The sequence below is a fragment of the Silurus meridionalis genome, chromosome 17 (genome assembly GCF_014805685.1).
Source record: "Silurus meridionalis isolate SWU-2019-XX chromosome 17, ASM1480568v1, whole genome shotgun sequence".
Taxonomy (NCBI): domain Eukaryota; kingdom Metazoa; phylum Chordata; class Actinopteri; order Siluriformes; family Siluridae; genus Silurus; species Silurus meridionalis.
The window spans coordinates 943,101-962,383 of record NC_060900.1 but is presented as its reverse complement, the minus strand read 5'-3'; the positions used below and the strand labels follow the sequence as shown (position 1 = coordinate 962,383).

The 19,283-nt window shown below is 42.4% G+C and overlaps 3 protein-coding genes across 4 annotated transcripts in view; all 3 read left to right on the top strand.

The window, feature by feature from the left end:
* Positions 1–2,159: 2,159 nt before the first annotated feature.
* On the top strand, positions 2,160–3,672 carry LOC124399547 (dual specificity protein phosphatase 26-like). Its single transcript, XM_046870532.1, has 3 exons — positions 2,160–2,328; positions 2,484–2,692; positions 3,344–3,672. The coding sequence occupies exons 1-3, from the start codon at positions 2,171–2,173 to the stop codon at positions 3,538–3,540; spliced, it is 564 nt and encodes a 187-aa protein (XP_046726488.1). The 5' UTR covers positions 2,160–2,170; the 3' UTR covers positions 3,541–3,672.
* Positions 3,673–3,935: 263 nt separating this feature from the next.
* On the top strand, positions 3,936–8,713 carry rsph14 (radial spoke head 14 homolog). 2 transcript variants are annotated; one of them, XM_046870531.1, is made up of 6 exons: positions 3,936–4,009; positions 4,162–4,435; positions 6,992–7,094; positions 7,200–7,544; positions 8,103–8,239; positions 8,375–8,713. In XM_046870531.1, the coding sequence occupies exons 2-6, from the start codon at positions 4,237–4,239 to the stop codon at positions 8,611–8,613; spliced, it is 1,023 nt and encodes a 340-aa protein (XP_046726487.1). In that variant the 5' UTR covers positions 3,936–4,009; positions 4,162–4,236; the 3' UTR covers positions 8,614–8,713. The 2 variants fall into 2 exon arrangements, with proteins under 2 accessions (XP_046726487.1, XP_046726486.1); XM_046870530.1 differs by lacking the exon at positions 3,936–4,009 and having other exon boundaries at positions 4,016–4,435.
* A 1,460-nt stretch (positions 8,714–10,173) lies between these two features.
* Positions 10,174–19,283, top strand: part of LOC124399729 (dematin-like) — a 20,071-nt gene continuing 10,961 nt past the window's right edge. The window contains 1 exon segment of the mRNA XM_046870876.1: positions 10,174–10,364. The gene's annotated coding sequence lies outside the window, so the exon portion shown is untranslated.

The following is a 19,283-nucleotide window of genomic DNA, read 5'->3' as shown; positions in this document are numbered from 1 at the left end:
TGTCGTCTACATGAGTCTCTGGATCTCCACCAGATCCACTGATTAGATCCATTTGATTTTTCTGCACAGGTTCTTTCTTTAGTAAGACGTGCGAATCGAAACGTGAGTCGTACGCACGGCAATACTCACGTTTTTGTTGTTGTTTTTCCTCTTTCACTCTAAAATCTCATCCGAAAGCCCGTGTCCCGTCTGCGTCTAACACAAAGGTCTCGCATGTTTATGAATGGGGCCGTTTTTAATCATTACAGTAATAAATGTAGACATTCGTATTTAAATGATAATTAAAAAAGGGCGCAGACGAGGAAGACTGAACTCATTTTCTCACCTGAGGGTTTATTACGTCTCCGTCGTAACATCACGTCTCAAACGTTATGTAAAAAAAGAAAGCGAACCCTGACAGGATTAAGCAGGTGGTGACGTCATCGCTCTGGTTTGGATCAGACGTGCTTCCTGTCTGGAATTTTTTGCGAAATGACACAGACGTCTTTTCTCACGTGTTCACTGGATATCTTGTGTTTTTGTTTAGTTTTTGAACAGACGAAGCATCAAAAAACATCCAGACAAAAAAAGGACAAACTCCAGATGACTGCTTTTCTTAAGCCGCCTCCCAAATTGTCTGTGTTTTGAATCAACGATGGGCATGAACTCTCACCCACGGTCTTCCTCCTCCTCCTCCTCCTCCGTTGGTACGGACGCTTTGGAACCTGCGGACGCTCTGTGCCACATCGTCCCCAGGTGCTTTTTGTACCCGAGAGCTCTGCATGTCCCTCTGCTGGTCTGATTTTGTTGTTATGAGTTATCTCTCTCTGTTCTTTCCTCTCTCTCTCTCTCTCTCTCTCTCGCTCTCTCTCTCTCTCTCTCTTTCTGTAAATATCTCTTCCTGTAAACACCTGGATAAAAAAAACCTGTACACAAACTTTACACATAAAAGTATATTTGTACGTGACTTGTACATAAACAACACACGCTGAAAAACACAGGACCAAATAAGTGCTTGCTGAGAGTGTAGTGCATGGGTCTGAACACACGACCATACGGGCCATAACACGTGCACACACACACGTGCACACACACGGCTTACAATAAACTACACAAGTCCTGAAGGCGTGGTGTTTGGTTGTCGTTTGTATTGTCGAAAGGTTACAGAGGTACGCAGGAGTTCGAGACGTAAAGTATGTGAGACATTGTTTTGTTTAAGAGAAACACACGAGTCGTAAACAACGTACATTTGTGTGGTTGCGCTCTGCTGGAGTCTGGTCTTCAGGAGAACGACACACGGTCATCATCATCACTGAGATGAAGCAAGGAGAGAAATTTCACACACTTTACCAGTGATCTTCACACAGGGACCAATTTCAGTTCTTAATTTTTCATGGATTTATTTCCATCAAGTCGATTCGTCCTTATTTAAAACAAACTACCAATAAAATTGATGATTTTGGATCGCTGAAAGTAAAAACTGCAATGTTTTTGTGTTATTTATCAAATTTTCTCGTCATCTGGTCAAATTTATACAGAAATCGAAAGAGAAGTTGAAAAGGGGGCCGAAACTTTTCAGCAGCGGTTATGGGTGTGTAGAGACGGGATAGAAAGCGTGGAACAGACTTCTCGGTTCTATGGCTGTAGAGCTCAGAAGTTTGGACTGTTTTTACGTGAACCCCAGGTTTCAGGTGTGAGGGGTTAAAAGATCAGCCACACCTAAACAACCTCCTGCTTTCTGATTCCAAACCACTTAGACAGACCTACAACTTCCAGATATCCTTCACTGAGCACTTCTCGGTATAAAATCCCCATTTACTTGCTTTTCTGACCACAGCGTGACGGAGCTCCTACTGCACAACGTAATCAATCTCTCAGAGGATGGAAACTCCAAAAACGTGAAGGTAGACTTCTAGAACACGCTCCTAGACCAGATTTAAGACACGAATGTTTCTATGGAGGCTTCTCTGCGTCTGCGTTTATGTAAGCGATCCGCTACGAAGCCGCAGTCTGATCATTACTGACCTCCAGCCAGGTCTGAGTCCTAAAATATCCCCCCCTCCCCCAAGGGAGCAAGTAGCAACCACCAGGATCTACAACTTCAAACCTCAACTTGCTAAGATTTTCCTTGGATCATTAATATCACAAATATCTTCTCCTGTTTCATTCACGACGTCATCCACGTCTCCAGATGTCCTACAGATCAAAATATAACGAGACGAGCTCGCCGGAGATCGATTTCACCTCGCCGGCGTTGGCGGTGATGGGAGTCGAGCAGCTTTTATTCGCCGGGAGAGCGATCAACGGTCCTGCTAACGAGGTCTGGCCCAGACTTTATATAGGAGACATGTAAGTGTGATGGGTGGAATGAGAAAGGAGTGAGAAGCCAGGCCTCATTCTTATCTTAAACACTAGGTGGCACTGCTTTGCAGCTACACAATGCACAATGTAGTTCGCTGCAGCCAATCAGAACCCGAGATTGTAACACGCTCCTCCCTTTGCAGGGATTTTGCAGAAAATCGCGCCAGGCTTGGAAGAGAAAACTTCACCCATGTGTTGAACTGTGCTCACAGCTCCAGGCGAGGAAACGACTTTTACTCCGGAATGGGAATCACGTATCTGGGCATCGAAGCCCACGACTCTCCCGCCTATGACATGAGCGTCAACTTTAACACAGGAGCAGAGTTCATTCATAACGCGCTCCGGACAGGAGGTAAAAAAAAAAAGAAACACATCATGATGATCAATCATTAAGACCATAAGTTCCCCTTCACCCCTAATGTGTATTTAGAAGTGTGTATCTGGAGGTGAGTGTATGAAGTGTGTGTCTGGAGGCGAGTGTGTGACGTGTGTGTCTGGAGGCGAGTGTGTGACGTGTGTGTCTGGAGGCGAGTATGTGAAGTGTGTGTCTGGAGGCGAGTGTGTGAAGTGTGTGTCTGGAGGCGAGTGTGTGACGTGTGTCTCTGGAGGCGAGTGTGTGACGTGTGTGTCTGGAGGCGAGTGTGTGACGTGTGTGTCTGACGTGTGTGTCTGGAGGCGAGTGTGTGACGTGTGTCTGAGGCGAGTGTGTGACGTGTGTGTCTGGAGGCGTGTGTGAAGTGTGTGTCTGGAGGCGAGTGTGACGTGTGTGTGTCTGGAGGCGAGTGTGGAGTGTGTGTCTGAGGCGAGTGTGTGAAGTGTGTCTGAGGCGAGTGTGTGAAGTGTGTGTCTGGAGGCGAGTGTGTGACGTGTGTGTCTGGAGGCGAGTGTGTGTAAAGTGTGTGTCTGGAGGCGAGTGTGTGAAGTGTGTGTCTGAAGGCGAGTGTATGAAGTGTGTGTCTGGAGGCGAGTGTGTGACGTGTGTTTTGACGCCTCACAATCGCAGGTAAAATCCTGGTGCACTGCCATGTGGGCGTGAGTCGCTCGGCCTCCATCGTGTTGGCGTATTTGATGCTGAAGCACAACATGACCCTGGTGGAGGCCATCAACACGGTGAAGAAGGGCAGAGGGATCATCCCCAACCGCGGTTTCCTCCGCCAGCTCATCGACCTGCACGTCAAACTCTACGGATACAGATCCTGAGATCTCTCCGACACAGGGATGAGGATCGGCTCTGATATAAACATCTGCATTTAATATTCATTTATAAACAGCCATTTGATTATTTTTATTTTGTTGACAGCAGATTTTCAGACATGCTTTTTTTTCCTCATGTTTTTTTCCCTTTAAATGATTCCCTGAAAAAGAGAAATCTTTAAAAAGACATATATATTAAATTAAAATAGTGTGTAACATTAAATATTTCTTTTTGGAAATGTGTTCATTTTCTCCTAAATAAAAAACGCAATGGTTTTCTGAGCCAATCAGATGCCGGCGTTTAAACTTCCACGTGCACGTGTATGTTAAATAAAACAGCTTCGAATTATAAATGTTGGAAGTAGTACATTCTGAAATTAAATATTTTTTTTATTACTTCCGATACCCACGTGATGCGTTCTGACGTCATGCGTCGTTGCGTAGCAACGGTCACAAACAGGAAGTGCAGTAACAAGTAAGTGTTGGAAATCCAGACTCCGGAAGATTTAACGTTCTGTTTTATTGAATTTGATTAATTATGCAGTAAAACACTGTTTTCTGTACATTCACGCGAATTCTTACCGTTACATATACAGCATCAAATATTACATATTTCTTCTGTATCAGTTCCCAGCTTTAGTATTTCTGTGTATCTGAACGCGTGTAAACTCCGGGGTAGAAGTGAAGTGTGAAGTTTTCCTGATGGCCACGGCGCGGATTTCTGAGCTTCTGCCCACGCACATTGATCCGGCTCGCGCTCCGGTGGCGTTCGGTAAGCGCGCGCTCCCGAGACTGATGGAGGAGCTGCAGTGTGAAGAGCTGAAGAGCCGCCAGATGGCGCTGTGTTCCCTCTGTGAGCTGCTGCACAACCCGGAGAAAGCTTACGAGGCCCTGCATCATGGTACTACCGTCACCTTCACATCACCGTTACATCACCTTCATATCACCTTCACATCGCTGTTACATCACCTTCATATCACCTTCATATCACCGTTACATCACGTTCAAATCACCTTCACATCACCGTTACATCACGTTCAAATCACCTTCACATCACCTTCACATCGCTGTTACATCACCTTCATATCACCGTTACATCGCTGTTACATTACCTTCACATCACCGTTACATCACCTTCATATCACCTTCACATCGCTGTTACATCACCTTCATATCACCTTCATATCACCGCATCACGCTCAAATCACCTTCACATCACCGTTACATCACGTTCAAATCACCTTCACATCACCTTCACATCGCTACATCACCTTCATATCACCGTTACATCGCTGTTACATTACCTTCATATCACCTTCACATCACCGTTACATCACCTTCACATCACCGTTACATCACCTTCATATCACCTTCACATCGCTGTTACATCACCTTTATATCACCTTCATATCACCGTTACATCACGTTCAAATCACCTTCACATCACCGTTACATCACGTTCAAATCACCTTCACATCACCTTCACATCGCTGTTACATCACCTTCATATCACCGTTACATCGCTGTTACATTACCTTCACATCACCGTTACATCACCTTCATATCACCTTCACATCGCTGTTACATCACCTTCATATCACCTTCATATCACCGTTACATCACGCTCAAATCACCTTCACATCACCGTTACATCACGTTCAAATCACCTTCACATCACCTTCACATCGCCGCTACATCACCTTCATATCACCGTTACATCGCTGTTACATTACCTTCACATCACCGCTACATCACCTTCATATCACCTTCACATCGCTGTTACATCACCTTCATATCACCTTCATATCACCGTTACATCACGTTCAAATCACCTTCACATCACCGTTACATCACGTTCAAATCACCTTCACATCACCTTCACATCGCTGTTACATCACCTTCATATCACCGTTACATCGCTGTTACATTACCTTCATATCACCTTCACATCACCGTTACATCACCTTCACATCACCGTTACATCACCTTCACATCACCTTCACATCACCTTCATATCACCTTCACATCGCTGTTACATCACCTTCATATCACCTTCATATCACCGTTACATCACGTTCAAATCACCTTCACATCACCGTTACATCACCTTCACATCACCTTCACATCGCCGTTACATCACCTTCATATCACCGTTACATCGCTGTTACATCACCTTCATATCACCGTTACATCGCTGTTACATCACCTTCATATCACCTTCACATCACCGTTACATCACCTTCATATCACCTTCACATCGCCGTTACATCACCTTCATATCACCTTCACATCACAGTTACATCACCTTCATATCACCTTCACATCGCCGTTACATCACCTTCATATCACCTTCACATCGCCGTTACATCACCTTCATATCACCTTCATATCATTATTACATCACCTTCACATCACCTTCATATCACCTTCATATCACCTTCACACGATTTTGCCAGACTGGTGCTAAATTTGAAGATTTTGATGAATTCTCCAGAACAGCAGTTTTTACGGTTTATTTTGATTATTTATTGATAGATTGATAGAAATGGACTTACTGCTGCTTTTCCTGGGGATTTTGAAATGAAGGCAAATTGTGTGTTTTTGTGTAAATTCTTTAGAAAAGAAAAAACAAAAAGTATCACATTTTTATTTATTTTTTTTACCTGTTTTGAAGAGTTTTGGTCAACTTCTCCTCTGATGAAAAGTCCATCTTGTAAATGTCCTTGTAATTGCATCTGCAACCAAACCAGTTTCTTCTCCTCTGTCAGTCGTTGTGCAGTTTGCTACAGATGCGGGTTGTGAGCTCTGATTAGTGATGCTCTCTGACCGTCCGATCAAAGGACATGAAAATGCTGACGTTATCGGACGCCTGCTAGAGGATCCCGGTGTTTTGTGTTTGTTTACTACAGTAAATTAACAGTAAATTAAACGTTAGGCTGCTAGCGTCCACAATGTTCATCTTTGAAGGCCTCAAGACAGTGTGATGTGATGATGAAATCTGATTGGATAGAAACTCCAATGTAAACAGACTCTCCTAGAGGCGGCACACTCAGGAGAAACGCTATGAAATAAAAAGAATGGACTAATAAATAATAATTTAATAAATATTCATTAACAAAAATATATTAAAATGTAAATCAGAAACTTCTGATCGAGTAAATAAGGCATTTCTGACACCGATGGCTCACCACGACCTTTATATCCTCATTATGGGGTTTTATTCTGTATTTAATACATTTATAGAAAATGCTTTATGTTGCATTTTTTCTTGTGTTGTAAAAGTCTGAAATCCTTCAGGGGAGTAAATGAATCTTCTGGACGACTAGACATTGAGTCCTAAAGGCCCTGCGGTTGAGTGTGTAATAAAATCCTCGTCGATGTTACTGAGATAAAATCACCTCTGTGTCTTCGGTGTGATGATTTCTGACCTGTAATTATGGCGTCTGGTGGTGTTCAGGTTGTTTAGAGAGGCTGAAGGTGTTGCTGAAGGATCAGGACGGCTTTGTGAGGATGAAAACCAGCGAGGTGCTCCATCAGCTGGTCACACACAGCGTGGGGAGGTGAGGAGCTGGAGCTGACCTGAGAATACTGACTCAGAGGATGCTTCAGAGAGAGTGTTTATTTGAGCTGTGTGTGTGTGTGTGTGTGTGTGTGTTTGTGTGTAGGGAAGGTGTTCTGCAGAACAACATGCTCAGCCCCCTGTCAGAGCTTATAGACGAACCGTGGGACGCCTGCCGTGAGAAGGTGCACGGCGTGTTTAAGATGATGTCCGAGTTTCCTGCAGGTGTGACGAGCATCTGCTCTCTGGGTCTGGTGCCGAGGCTCGTGATGAAGATCCCAGTGGAGTGTGAGAACATCAGGGAGCTTATCCTGTCCACGCTGAGCGGCTGCATGAGGCTGGACGCTCGTCCCGCGCTGGCCAGTGACGCCGTGCCTGTGCTGAAGGAGCAGCTGCAGCACCCGTCTGCACACATCCGCCGTGCGGCTTCTGCGGCCACCATGGCCATCAGGTAAGCTCCACCCATCATCACCAAGCTCCGCCCAGAACCACACCTTTTAGCACACACTTACACCTAGAATTTTGGCTGTAAATAGTGTGTGTAGTGTGCAGTAGAACCCTCTGTAATCTTCTCTGTGGCTGCCATTCAACAAGCTGCCGCCCAAAATCATGCCTTTGAGAATCTTCTGCCATCTGCAAGCTCCGCCTACAGTCACGCCCCTAATCATATAAACCAAATTGTTCAATTACACACTGATCTCAAACCTCTTTCTTCCATATTCTCCTTCCTCTGGCTTTCTGTCTGTCTGTCTCCCCATTTCCTTGTTTCTTCTCTTCTCTTCTCTTCTCTTCTCTTCTCTTCTCTTCTCTTCTCTACTCTTCTTCAAATTTTTTCCACTCATTTTCTATTTTTTTCTCTCATTTTCCACATGCATTTCAGTCTCCCTCTGTCTTTCCCTCCTCCATTCGTCTCCTTCTCCTCCTCTTTCCTCTTCTCATCTCCTGGCTGTTTTCTTCCTCTTTCATTTATTTATTCTCTCCATCATCTCTGTGTTTTCTCCCTGTTCAGTGTCCCTGCGGAGGGAAAGGTGAGGGTGTGTGAGGAGAAGGTCGTCCCCGTGTTGGTGAAGCTGCTCTCTGATGATGAAACGGAGGTCAGATCCAACGCCGCTGGAGCGCTGATGTACACCTCCATCATCACCCAAGGTCAACACACACACACACACACACACACACACATACAAACACGCCCTGTAGTTCGTGTTGTCACTGACGTTATAGCAGCTATAAATGCTCGTCCCCTCACCAACCCTCACTCTGTATCTGTTTAATCACGTGTAGGTAAATACCAGGCTCTGGAGGCCGGCGCTGTCCCTCTTCTGCTGCGTTTGATAGACAGCGAGGACGTAGCATCATGTGCTTACGCTCTTCGTGCCCTCACCTGCCTGGCTCAGGCCCCCAGCGGCCGAGCGCAACTCATCCACAACCTGCCTCAGCTGGAGGAACGACTCTGTCACCCCGCCTCCATCATCCAGAGAGCCGCTGCCACCGCCATCAGGGTCGTCTCCTGGACCCCCTGAGAGCAGAATAAAGGGAATCTTGGTGACACGTTTATTCCAGAATTTACATGTTCATGTTTATTGATATATGCTGGAATATTAATAAAGGTCAAAGTTTAGACATTTCTACTCCTTCTTTTAATGTTTTAAAGCATAAAAACATTACAAATATATTATTATATTCATTCTAATTATTATGTTGAGTTTTTTAAAGAGATACAGTACCGGACAGAAGTTTGGACACGCCTCCTCCTTCAGCAGATTTCCTTTATTTTGATTATTTTCAACATCATACAATAAACTGAAGAATCCTAAATATGAAAACCATGTATGGAATTATGTAGTAAACAAAAACAAGAAGCTCCATTTAGCTTTGATGAAAGTTTGGCATTCTCTCAGTCAGCCTCATGAGGTCTTCACCTGCAATGTGTTTCCAACAATCTTAAGGTGTTCTCAGAGGTGTTGAGTGCTTGTTGACTGGTTTTCTTTCACTTTCTGGTCCAACTCATCACAAACCATCTCACCTGGATTTGGATGGAGTGATTGTAAATCCAGGTCATCTACTGCAGCACTCCATCACTCTCCTTCTTGAGCAAATATCTCTTATAGAACCTAAAGGTATATTTGGGATGTTGTCCAGTGAAAAACAAAATATTGGCCCACTAAATACAAACCAGACGAGATGGCATGTTGCTGCAGAATGCTGTGGTCACCATGCTGGTTATGTGTGTCCTCAATTTTAACATCACCAACAATGTTTAACTCCATTCTTCACAGTGGGAACCACACACTCAGGAACCGTCTGTTCACCATTTGGACCAAAAATCTTAAATTTGGGCTTTAAACCAAAGGACAGTTTCCACTGATCGTATGTCCATTCCTGTGTTTCTTGGCCCAAGCAAGTCTCTTCCACTTGTTGTTCTTCTGAAGTAATGTTTTTTTAATGCAGTTGCTACATGAAAGTCTGACTCATGCAGTGTGTCTGAACAGTGGAGATTAAAATGTCTGCTACTTCAACTCCGAGAAGCATTTATGTACATCTACGGCATTGGAAGCTGGTAATTCTAATAATTTATCCTCTGCAGCAGAGGTAGCTCTTGGTCTTTTTTTCCTAGGACAGTCCTCATGAGAACCCGTTTCATCATAGCATTTGATGGTTTTAGAGACTGCACTTGGAGATACATTTAAAGTTCTTGAAATGTTTTGGATTGACTGACCTTCATTTCTTCTCTTTTCTGTTTCCTTAACTGAGGGTTTCTTGCCATAATATGGATTTGTACAGTGTTTGTAGCAGCACTTATAGCAACATTGAATCTGTAATCACATTTTTTATTATAATTATTAAATTAATTAAATAATAATAAAAAAAAGCACCACTAATGAAAAAAAAACAGTTAATTAGAAGATTTTTCCAAACTAACGCACGTAACATCGTATCGCTGTTTAAAAGTCTTCTTTACGTAATGAATATTCATGAACTCCTCAGAGACGCGTTCGAGCAGTAACCACGCCCTCAAACCCTTCACGAGCTCTGGTGGGCGTGGTCAGCGGAGGAGGAGGAGGTGGAGGAGGCGCGCGCGCTCGCCAGTTATCTGTCACCGGCAGCACGTGCGGCGCTCTGGGCAGCGGTGTGATAAATATCTTAGCGCAAGCGCAGTTCCAGGGGCTCGTTTTATAATCCAGAAACACCGGGATATTTATATATATTTTATATTACATAACGGAGGGATTCCGGTGGAGAGCTCGAGACTGAGAAAACGAGACATTTACAGGTGAGATCTTCATCACTCAGCATTCCGAAATTCTCTCTCCTATACACACACACACACACACACACACACACACACACACACAAACACACTGGCTGCGTCCTAAATCACATGTTTCTGCATTCAATATTGTACACGGCGCGATTTTGAGTCTTTTATTTAGGAACTCTGTGTTACAGAAGTCTGGTATTTTGGATCTGATCTTCTCCAAGCGGTTGTTAGGCAACAGCGGCGGTTCTTTCTCCTAAAAATAGCTTCAGTGCAACTCTTCTTTATAATTCAACATTTCACCATTTGCACTCCTGTAATATAACATTTTATCTTTTCCTTCATTACGGGCAAATAAAAAGCCTTTATTTTACGGCTGTTTTGCGCGTGCTGACGTCCAGGTGCTCGCGAGGAAGCTGTTACACTTCAAATGTAACGGTTACACTTCTGTTACACTGTAACTGTTACACTTCTGTTACACTGTAACTGTTACACTTTTGTTACACTGTAACTGTTACACTTCTGTTACACTGTAACTGTTACACTTTTGTTACACTGTAACTGTTACACTGTAACTGTTTCACTTCAAATGTAACTGTTACATTTCAAATCTCACTGTTACTAACTGGGTAACAGTCAGAGAGACTTCTCTATCCAGTAAGTGATGTTAATAATAAATGAATATTCATAACTTAGTTTATTTTTGTTTGTCTCAAACAAATAATATTTATTAAAGCCTTTAAAAGATGCATGTGAAGAAAACAAACACCAATCTGGGTTAAATCCTGAAGTGCTGCATCTCAGTCTACTGAACCAGTCCATCATGCTGGAACAGTGTTGTGTGATTTGAAAGAAAAACACAAATAAATGCAATTATTTTACTGTTCATGATGTTTCTTTTGGTTGCTCATGTTTTGAAACTCTGCTGAAACTGAATTATTTACCAAAATCAGAAAGTGCAGAATACATGCAGAATTTTATCCAAAAATCGTATTTCAAACATCACCTCAGGACTGAAGTATCATGTGGCTGAGAAGATCCAACTGGAAAACTGAAAGAATTCCAGCCCAAATGCTTGGTTGTGTTCAGAGTATAGAAGAGTGTATAAAAACATCCATCCATCCATCCATCCATCCATCCATCCATCCATCCATCCATCTTCACCTCACTCTTCTAATTCTTCTAATTTTACATAATGCACCTTCATAAACACATTCACACTAGGATCTGATGTTTTTCATCTTCTTGGAACAGACATGAACATGTATAGAGTGAGGAAATCAGTGGACGGTTAGAAGATTTTGGTGACTTTTCTGCTTGGGGAAGAAGGTGAGGTCTTCATCTGCGATTAATGTGGAAATGCAGCAGGTCAGGCTCTTTGTTTCCCTTCAGAGTTCAGCTTCCTGTCTCTAAATCCATCACGTCATAAGATCCAGACTTGAAGCTGAATAATGCAGGATGGTGGATCTGCAGACTGAGAAGGAGAAGTGAGGAAGAGTGGAAGGAGCGCTAGGTGAAGGGTCTGACTCACATCTTGTTAGCATGGAGGATGTAAAAATAGAAATCAGTAACCATCTCTTCTTTCACAAGATCTGTAATGTGATCTTCAATCAGGCAGGAGAAGCAGGAAGAGAGATACTCTGCTGTTCATTAGTGATTACTGGGTGAATCTTGGAGGTGAGGAGATTGATGATGGATGGTTAAATGTATGGATAGATTGATGGAATGGAGGGACAGATGGATGGAGGTGGTGCTGATTGGATGAATTTATGGTCTGATGTAGAGCTGAAACGATTCTTTGAGTAACTCAAATATAAAACAGTCATCAAATTATTTGCCTCGATGCTTTGTTTCGTCCATTTAAATACACACGAGCAGCGTGTTTCCCCACGGACCATTATTACTGACGCACCACCCACTAAACTCCGGAGCGCTCTGGACAGGTAACACAGAAGAGAAACAGAGAGAAAACAGCGAGAGATGAAGAGAGGATTCAAGCCAAAGAACATGACAGAAAGTTTCTAACATTTACGATCATTTCAGACTAAAACAAAGAAAAAGTGCGGTTATCGTTTTTTGATTTTAATATTTTTATTTGTGATTGTTTTTATTCATATATTTTTGTTTGCACTTTGATGTAACAGTTAAATACATTAAATGGGTTTAGTTTCCACAGAACCGCAGTTTCAGCAATAAAACAGACCTAAAGAGAGACGTCTCATGTTCTCTCGTTTATTTATTATTGATCTTTAATAAAGAAAAAGTACTACTTATCCAATTACTTAATTAATCCATGGAATAATGGGTAGAATACTGCATTCTGATGTATTCTGGTGGATAGATGGAGAGCGAGATAGAGGAGGAGCCTAGATGGATGGATAGATGCATGTTCTGATTGGTGGAATCTAGATGAAAGAAAGGATGGAATGCTGGTTGATGAATGGAAGAAAGGGCTTATTGATGCATGTACATGCAGAATAATGGATGGATGGAGGTGTGGTAAAGAGGGAGTTGAATGGATGGATGGATAGATGGATGTATGGATAGACAGATGGTTGAAAAGAAGATGGATGGATGGATTGTTGGAGGGTAGATGCTGTTGATGGTTGATAAATGGACAGATGGATGGATTAAAGTATAGATGAAAAAACAATTGGATTAATTGATTAATGAATAGATTGATAGATGGATTAAGTGATATGCAAATTAATTGTATGGAGAAATGGATGGATTGATATAAAATTGATAAATAAATAATAGATGAATAGATTGTGGTACAGTAGACAAATGTAGGTTAAAAAGAGGTGAAGATAGAGGATGAATGAATGGATGGATGGATGATGGATGGATGGATAAGTGGATAAATGGATGGATGGATGGATGGATGGATGGATAAGTGGATGAATGAATGAATGTATGGATGGAAGGATGGATGGATAAGTGGATGAATGGATGGATGAATGGATGGATGGGTGGATGGATGGATGGATAAGTGGATGGATGGATGGATGGATGGATGAATGGATAAGTGGATGAATGGATGGATGGATGGATGGATGGATGGATGGGTGGATGGATGGATGGATGGATGGGTGGATGGATGGATGGATGGATGGATGGATGGATGGGTGGGTGGGTGGATAGGTGGGTTGTATGGAGTAAAAGATAAGTAAAATAATTGGATGAAAAAATGAATGGATTGATAGAACATTGGTGAATAATAGATTGTAGGTTAAAGCGTGTTGTGAAAATAAAGGATGGATAGATGGATGGAAGAAAAGAAGGATGGATTGATGGATGGATTGAAATGTTGTTAAAGGTGAATGGATGGACTGATTGTTGGGAGGAAGATGAATGTAAGTTGAATAGACTGTTTGATGGGGTAAAGGGTTTAGGGAAATAATGGATGGATGGAGGAAAGAATGGCTTGATACATTTGTAAAAAGCTGTTAGGGGAATTGACGGATTGATTGATGGAGGGATGGTAGATAGAGAAACCAAGTGCCGGATAGGTAAAGAGTTGCTGCTTAGATGGATGGATGGAGGATGGATGAAGGGCCAAATAGATATTGTATAGTGATTGTTAGCACATAAGCAGAACCTGAGTGTGAGATCCTGGAGGTCGGAATAAACAGTGATTATTTGGTGATGGATGGATGGATGGATGGATGGATGGATGGATGGATGGAGGACAGATGGCTCTGTTCTATAGAAGAGGTGTGTAGTTATGATGGCAGATGACTGTAGATCAGTTAAACCTGTATATTTGACCATCTGGACGCTCGCTAACTGCCATCTGTGCTCTGATGATTCATCACCCACTGAGTGGGAATCTGAAATCCTCACCACAAACAATAAGCTCTTTACATAGGCAGAGAAAGTGTGTGTGTGTGTGTGTGTGTGAGTAAAGCAACCTTAATAAGCAGTGTGTTACAGAGACACATCTGTCAAATCTTCAGTAAATCTGCACTCATAATTTATGGTCATTTTGTCCCTTTGGGCCGTCCGTATTCCTTATTCGGTCGCTAGTTCCTGTTATTGTTTCCTCCTATTGGTTTGTACTGTGATGTGTGTGCTTTTGTTTTTATTGGTTGTGATTCCATGGTTTCCTCAAGCAGTCCTCGTGGGTGTGTCTAAATCACATGTCGTGTTGTGTGTGTGTGTGTGTGTGTGTGTGTGTGTGTGTGTGTGTGTGGTTTGGGTGGGGGGGTACTACACTAGCTAGCTATTTTTTTCTACGCGGTAAGATGAAACCGCAACTTTACTTCCAATTTTTCGAGGGAATTTACATTGTCGTAACTAATTTGCATAAAATTGAGACAATCTTAATTGAAACGTAGGTCATGTTAGCTAGCTCGGATCTGTCACAATTCCCGAATCTAAACAGACAGGATATTTATAAGGACTTTCGGATGAGTGCGTTCTCCTGCACATCTCCGGAGTGATGAGATGGAGCTCTGGCAATCGTTCTTCCCTGGAAATCCGTCCGGATGATGGATGGATGGGACTGATGGAACGAGGCGTGAATCGGGGCTCTGGATATCCAGCGTGTTGCTAAGCACATGTCGTAACCCGTGGCACGTTCCGCGCCCTGAATCACGATATACAACTTACTCCAGACCACCGGAGAACATGCGACAGGTTACCATGACAACGACTCACGGTTCAGCTTTCTCATGTAAATGATGCTGTTTCTCACTCGTTAACTATGTCTGGGGGTCTGGCATGTCAAAATGTGTGTGTGTGTGTGTGTGTGTGTGTGTGTGTGTGTGTGTGTGTGAGTATGACATGAAAGCACAAGCCAATACACCTGGGTTTATCCGGTGTGAAGGTATGATGAAAGCCGCAGGTCAGAGAAGGACAAAGACGTTCTTATATGCTCCTGCTTGATCTTTGACCTCAGAGGAAATGACACTGTCCCTCATATAGGGGTTTTAATTAAAGTGAAAGTGATATCCGTGCAGGAATGTATGGAGAGATGGAGGGAGAGAGAGAAGGAGAGAGAGAAGGACAGAGAATAAAAGCGTATTGATGCCGTTTATTCTTCAGAAAGATTCCTATAGTTAATAATGCTTCAGTGGATCCAGTGGATTCCTGTTGGAATGAAACGATTATTTTTGTTCTTCTACACTATACCACACGCTGTTGTATCACACGTCTTTGGATAAAGAAGAAATTCCTTTACACTCAAACCTGTTCCAGCATGACAGTGACCCTGTGCACAAATCCAGAACATCTCCATGAAGATCTGCTTTCTATGGGTTGGAAGACGTGAAAGATCTCCTGCGATAGAGCTTCAACTTCAAAGAACTTTGAGATGAATGTTTCACACTGACTGCACCCCCAGGCCTCCTCACCTCACCTTCATCACTACCTGACTTCACTAACACCCTTGTAGCTGAATGAATCTCCACAAACATCTAGTGGAACATCTTCCCAGAAGAGTGGAGCTTATTATAACAGTACAGAGGGACTACATGTGGAATCTTATGCTCAGGTGTCCACAAACATTTGGTCGTATATTATAAACATAATTGTGGCAATTTTGGTGCTAAAAATTAAATCCGGACCAACATTAGTCTGTTTCTGTTTCTCGCTTCAGTATGTGTGTGTGTGTGTGTGTGTGTGTGTGTGTGTGTGTGTGTGTGTGTGTGTGTCTCAGGCACCCGTCATGCCCGCTCTTATCTTCATTAGCAGCTTGGTGGTGTTTTTCTCTGTGTGTGTGTGTGTGTGTGTGTGTGTGTGTTTGTGTGTGTGTGTGGAGGCCTGCACAAGGTCAGCCGTTCACACATTAATTTCATGACAAGCGTGTAAGCGTCGTGACACAGTCGTTCTGGGCGTGGCCTCGGCTCGAGGAGATAAGCGTGAGGAGACGTGAGGGGATTTTATTTATATGTGTGTGTGTGTGTGTGGGGGTTGTCTTGCACCATGTTATATAACAGTGTGAGATTTGGAGAAACATCTAGAACGTTCCTGCTATAAAGACTCCACTCTGCTCCACTGCAGAACTAATACAGTCTTCAGCAACTGTCTCACTGTCCACGTGTCTTTCTCTACTTCTGTCTGTCTCACTCTCCATGTGTCTTTCTCTACTTCTGTCTGTCTCACTGTCTGTCTTACTGTCCACGTGTCTTTCTCTACTTCTGTCTGTCTTACTTTGTCTGTCTCACTATCCATGGGTCTTTCTCTACTTCTGTCTGTCTCACTGTTTGTTCTGTCTCATTATCCACGTGTCTTTCTCTACTTCTGTCTGTCTCACTGTCTGTCTGTCTCACTGTCCACATGTCTTTCTCTACTTCTGTCTGTCTTACTTTGTCTGTCTCACTATCCATGTGTCTTTCTCTACTTCTGTCTGTCTCACTTTCTGTCTGTCTAACTGTCCACGTGTCTTTCTCTACATCTGTCTGTCTTACTATGTCTGTCTCACTATTCATGTGTCTTTCTCTACTTCTGTCTGTCTCACTGTCTATCTGTCTTACTATCAATCTCTCACTCTCTCACTGTTCATGCATCTGTCTGTCTGTCTGTCTGATTGTCTGTCTGCCTGTCTGTCTCACATTATATGTTTCTGTCTCACTTTTTTGTTTGTCTCACTGTCTATGTGTCTGTCTGTGTTATTAATATATGACCGTGTGTGTCTGTCATTCTCTCTGTGTGTTTGTCTTTCTGTCTGCTAATCTTAATGTCCATGTTCTACATATATCTGTCCCACTGTCTGTCTCACTCACTACTCTTTCTCTCTCTCTCTCTCTCTCTCTCTCTCTCTCTCTCTCTCTCACTCTCTTACTCTCTCTCTCTCTCTCTCTCTCTCTCTCTCTCTCTCTCTCTTCTCTCTCTCTCTCTCTCTCTCTCTCTCTCTCTCTCTCTCTCTCTCTCTCTCTCTCTCGTTGTTTTTCTCATCTCTCGTCTCACTCTCACATTTCCCTGCTGTGAAATTAACAGGGAGCTCTCGTGTTGTCTTCTCTGTCCAAAATCCTCCCACTCTCTCTTACACACACACACACACACACACACACACACACACACACTATAAACTGGTGTTGAGGATTTCACATTGCTGTGTGTGTGTGTGTGTGTGTGTGTGTGTGTGTGTGTGTGTGTGTGTGTGTGTGTATATATGTGTATGTATATGTGTGTGTGTGTGTGCTTTCTGTACATTTCGTTCACTAACACAATAAGAAACAGATTGGACGCACAGTAAACCTTCATCAGCAGAGTTGTTACACCATTGACCTGCTGTCCTGTTTTTCACTGTAGTCTAGTAAAGGTCAGCCTCACACACACACACACACACACACACACACACACACACACACACAGTGGGGGATTAAAAGCATTGCACTTTGCAGTATTGTGATTTTGTTCCTGAGTGCCACATGACACAGATTTATTTGCTGAGGCTGACTGTGTGTGTGTGTGTGTGTGTGTGTGTGTGTGTGTGTGTGTGTGTGTGTGTGTGTGTGTGTGTGTGTGTGGGCGTGTGTATGGCAACATGTCACCCACTGTGTTGTAGCCTGTTTGGGTCAGTGATGTTGCTCTGGTTTTGGAAAGTTGTTAGTAAGACATTTCACACACACACACACACACACACACACACACACACACACACAGAAGGAACACACGGTGGCAAATAAGACAAATTTTAGGTAGGCGAGGTGAGGAGGCCTGGGGTGCAGTTAACGTTCACATGTTTAATAAGGTTGGAGCTCTACAGCAGGAGATCATCCACACTTCCAACCCATGGAAAGCAGATCTTCGTGAAGATGTTCTGGCTTTGTGCACAGGTGCATTGTCATGTTGGACATGTTTGAAGAAAAAATGTCATGCTCCTGCATCCAAAGACGTCCTACACAGTTGTGTATCTCCAACTTTATGCTACAGTTTGTCGAAGAACCACATTGACTGCAACAGTCAGGTGTCCAAATACCTTTGGCCATGCAGTGTACATTCATTTCATTCCCATGCTGAACAGATAAACCACCATCACCATGCTTCATCCTGCTGTAGGAATGCTGCTTATATAACATTGTGATGTAGAAGTGTGTGTGTGTGTGTGTGTGTGTGTGTGTGTGTGTGTGTGTGTGTGTGAGGTCTCTGAGATGCAGTGAGATATTTTTAACACCCTGTTTCTTTCCATCTTTACTTACATCACACAGGCGTGTGGGAGAGAACATCCGCCTTCCACCCTGAACTCATGCTGTGTGTGTGTGTGTGTGTGTGTGTGTGTGTGTGTGTGTGTGTGTGTGTGTGTGTGTGTGTGTTTGTGTTACATAATGTCCGATTAAAAATTCAGCCTTGTCAGTGTTGTTGTAAATTTTGTACATTTACAGCCCAGTGGCATTTAGTACTCTGTAAATGGTCTCATTTACATACAGGATTAATGATGCACATATATTAGCATAGTGATGAACCGGTTTACAATATTCCACAGTATAACTGTCTATGGTTATTGGATGTAGTACAGAATGTTTGGAGTAAAGGTAAGAAGGTGAATTAATGAGCATCTGCTGATAACCTGCACATAATTATGTTACTGATTTGGTTTAATAATTAATTAATCAATTTATTTATTTATTTATTTATTTATTTACACCTCAGGAATGCAGGGTTTATTTGTTGTTTTTTTCTGTCACAAAATAGAGAAATAATGATGCAAATCAATTCTGTTAGAATGCAAAATTTAAATAATTAATATTAAATTCATTTAGCTAATTATGTTTAAATGTAGATTGAGTATATTTTTATATTTTGTATAAATTATATTCATTATTCATATATTAAAAAAGAAAAACAGTTTTTTTTAGACCTGCAAAAATGTAACTTTTATTAATAAAAAAATCTAAAATCTATTAACATTATATTTTTAAGAATTATTTATTTTTATATATATATTTTTTTATTTATTTAAAAAATATTAAAAGTAAATTTTATTGA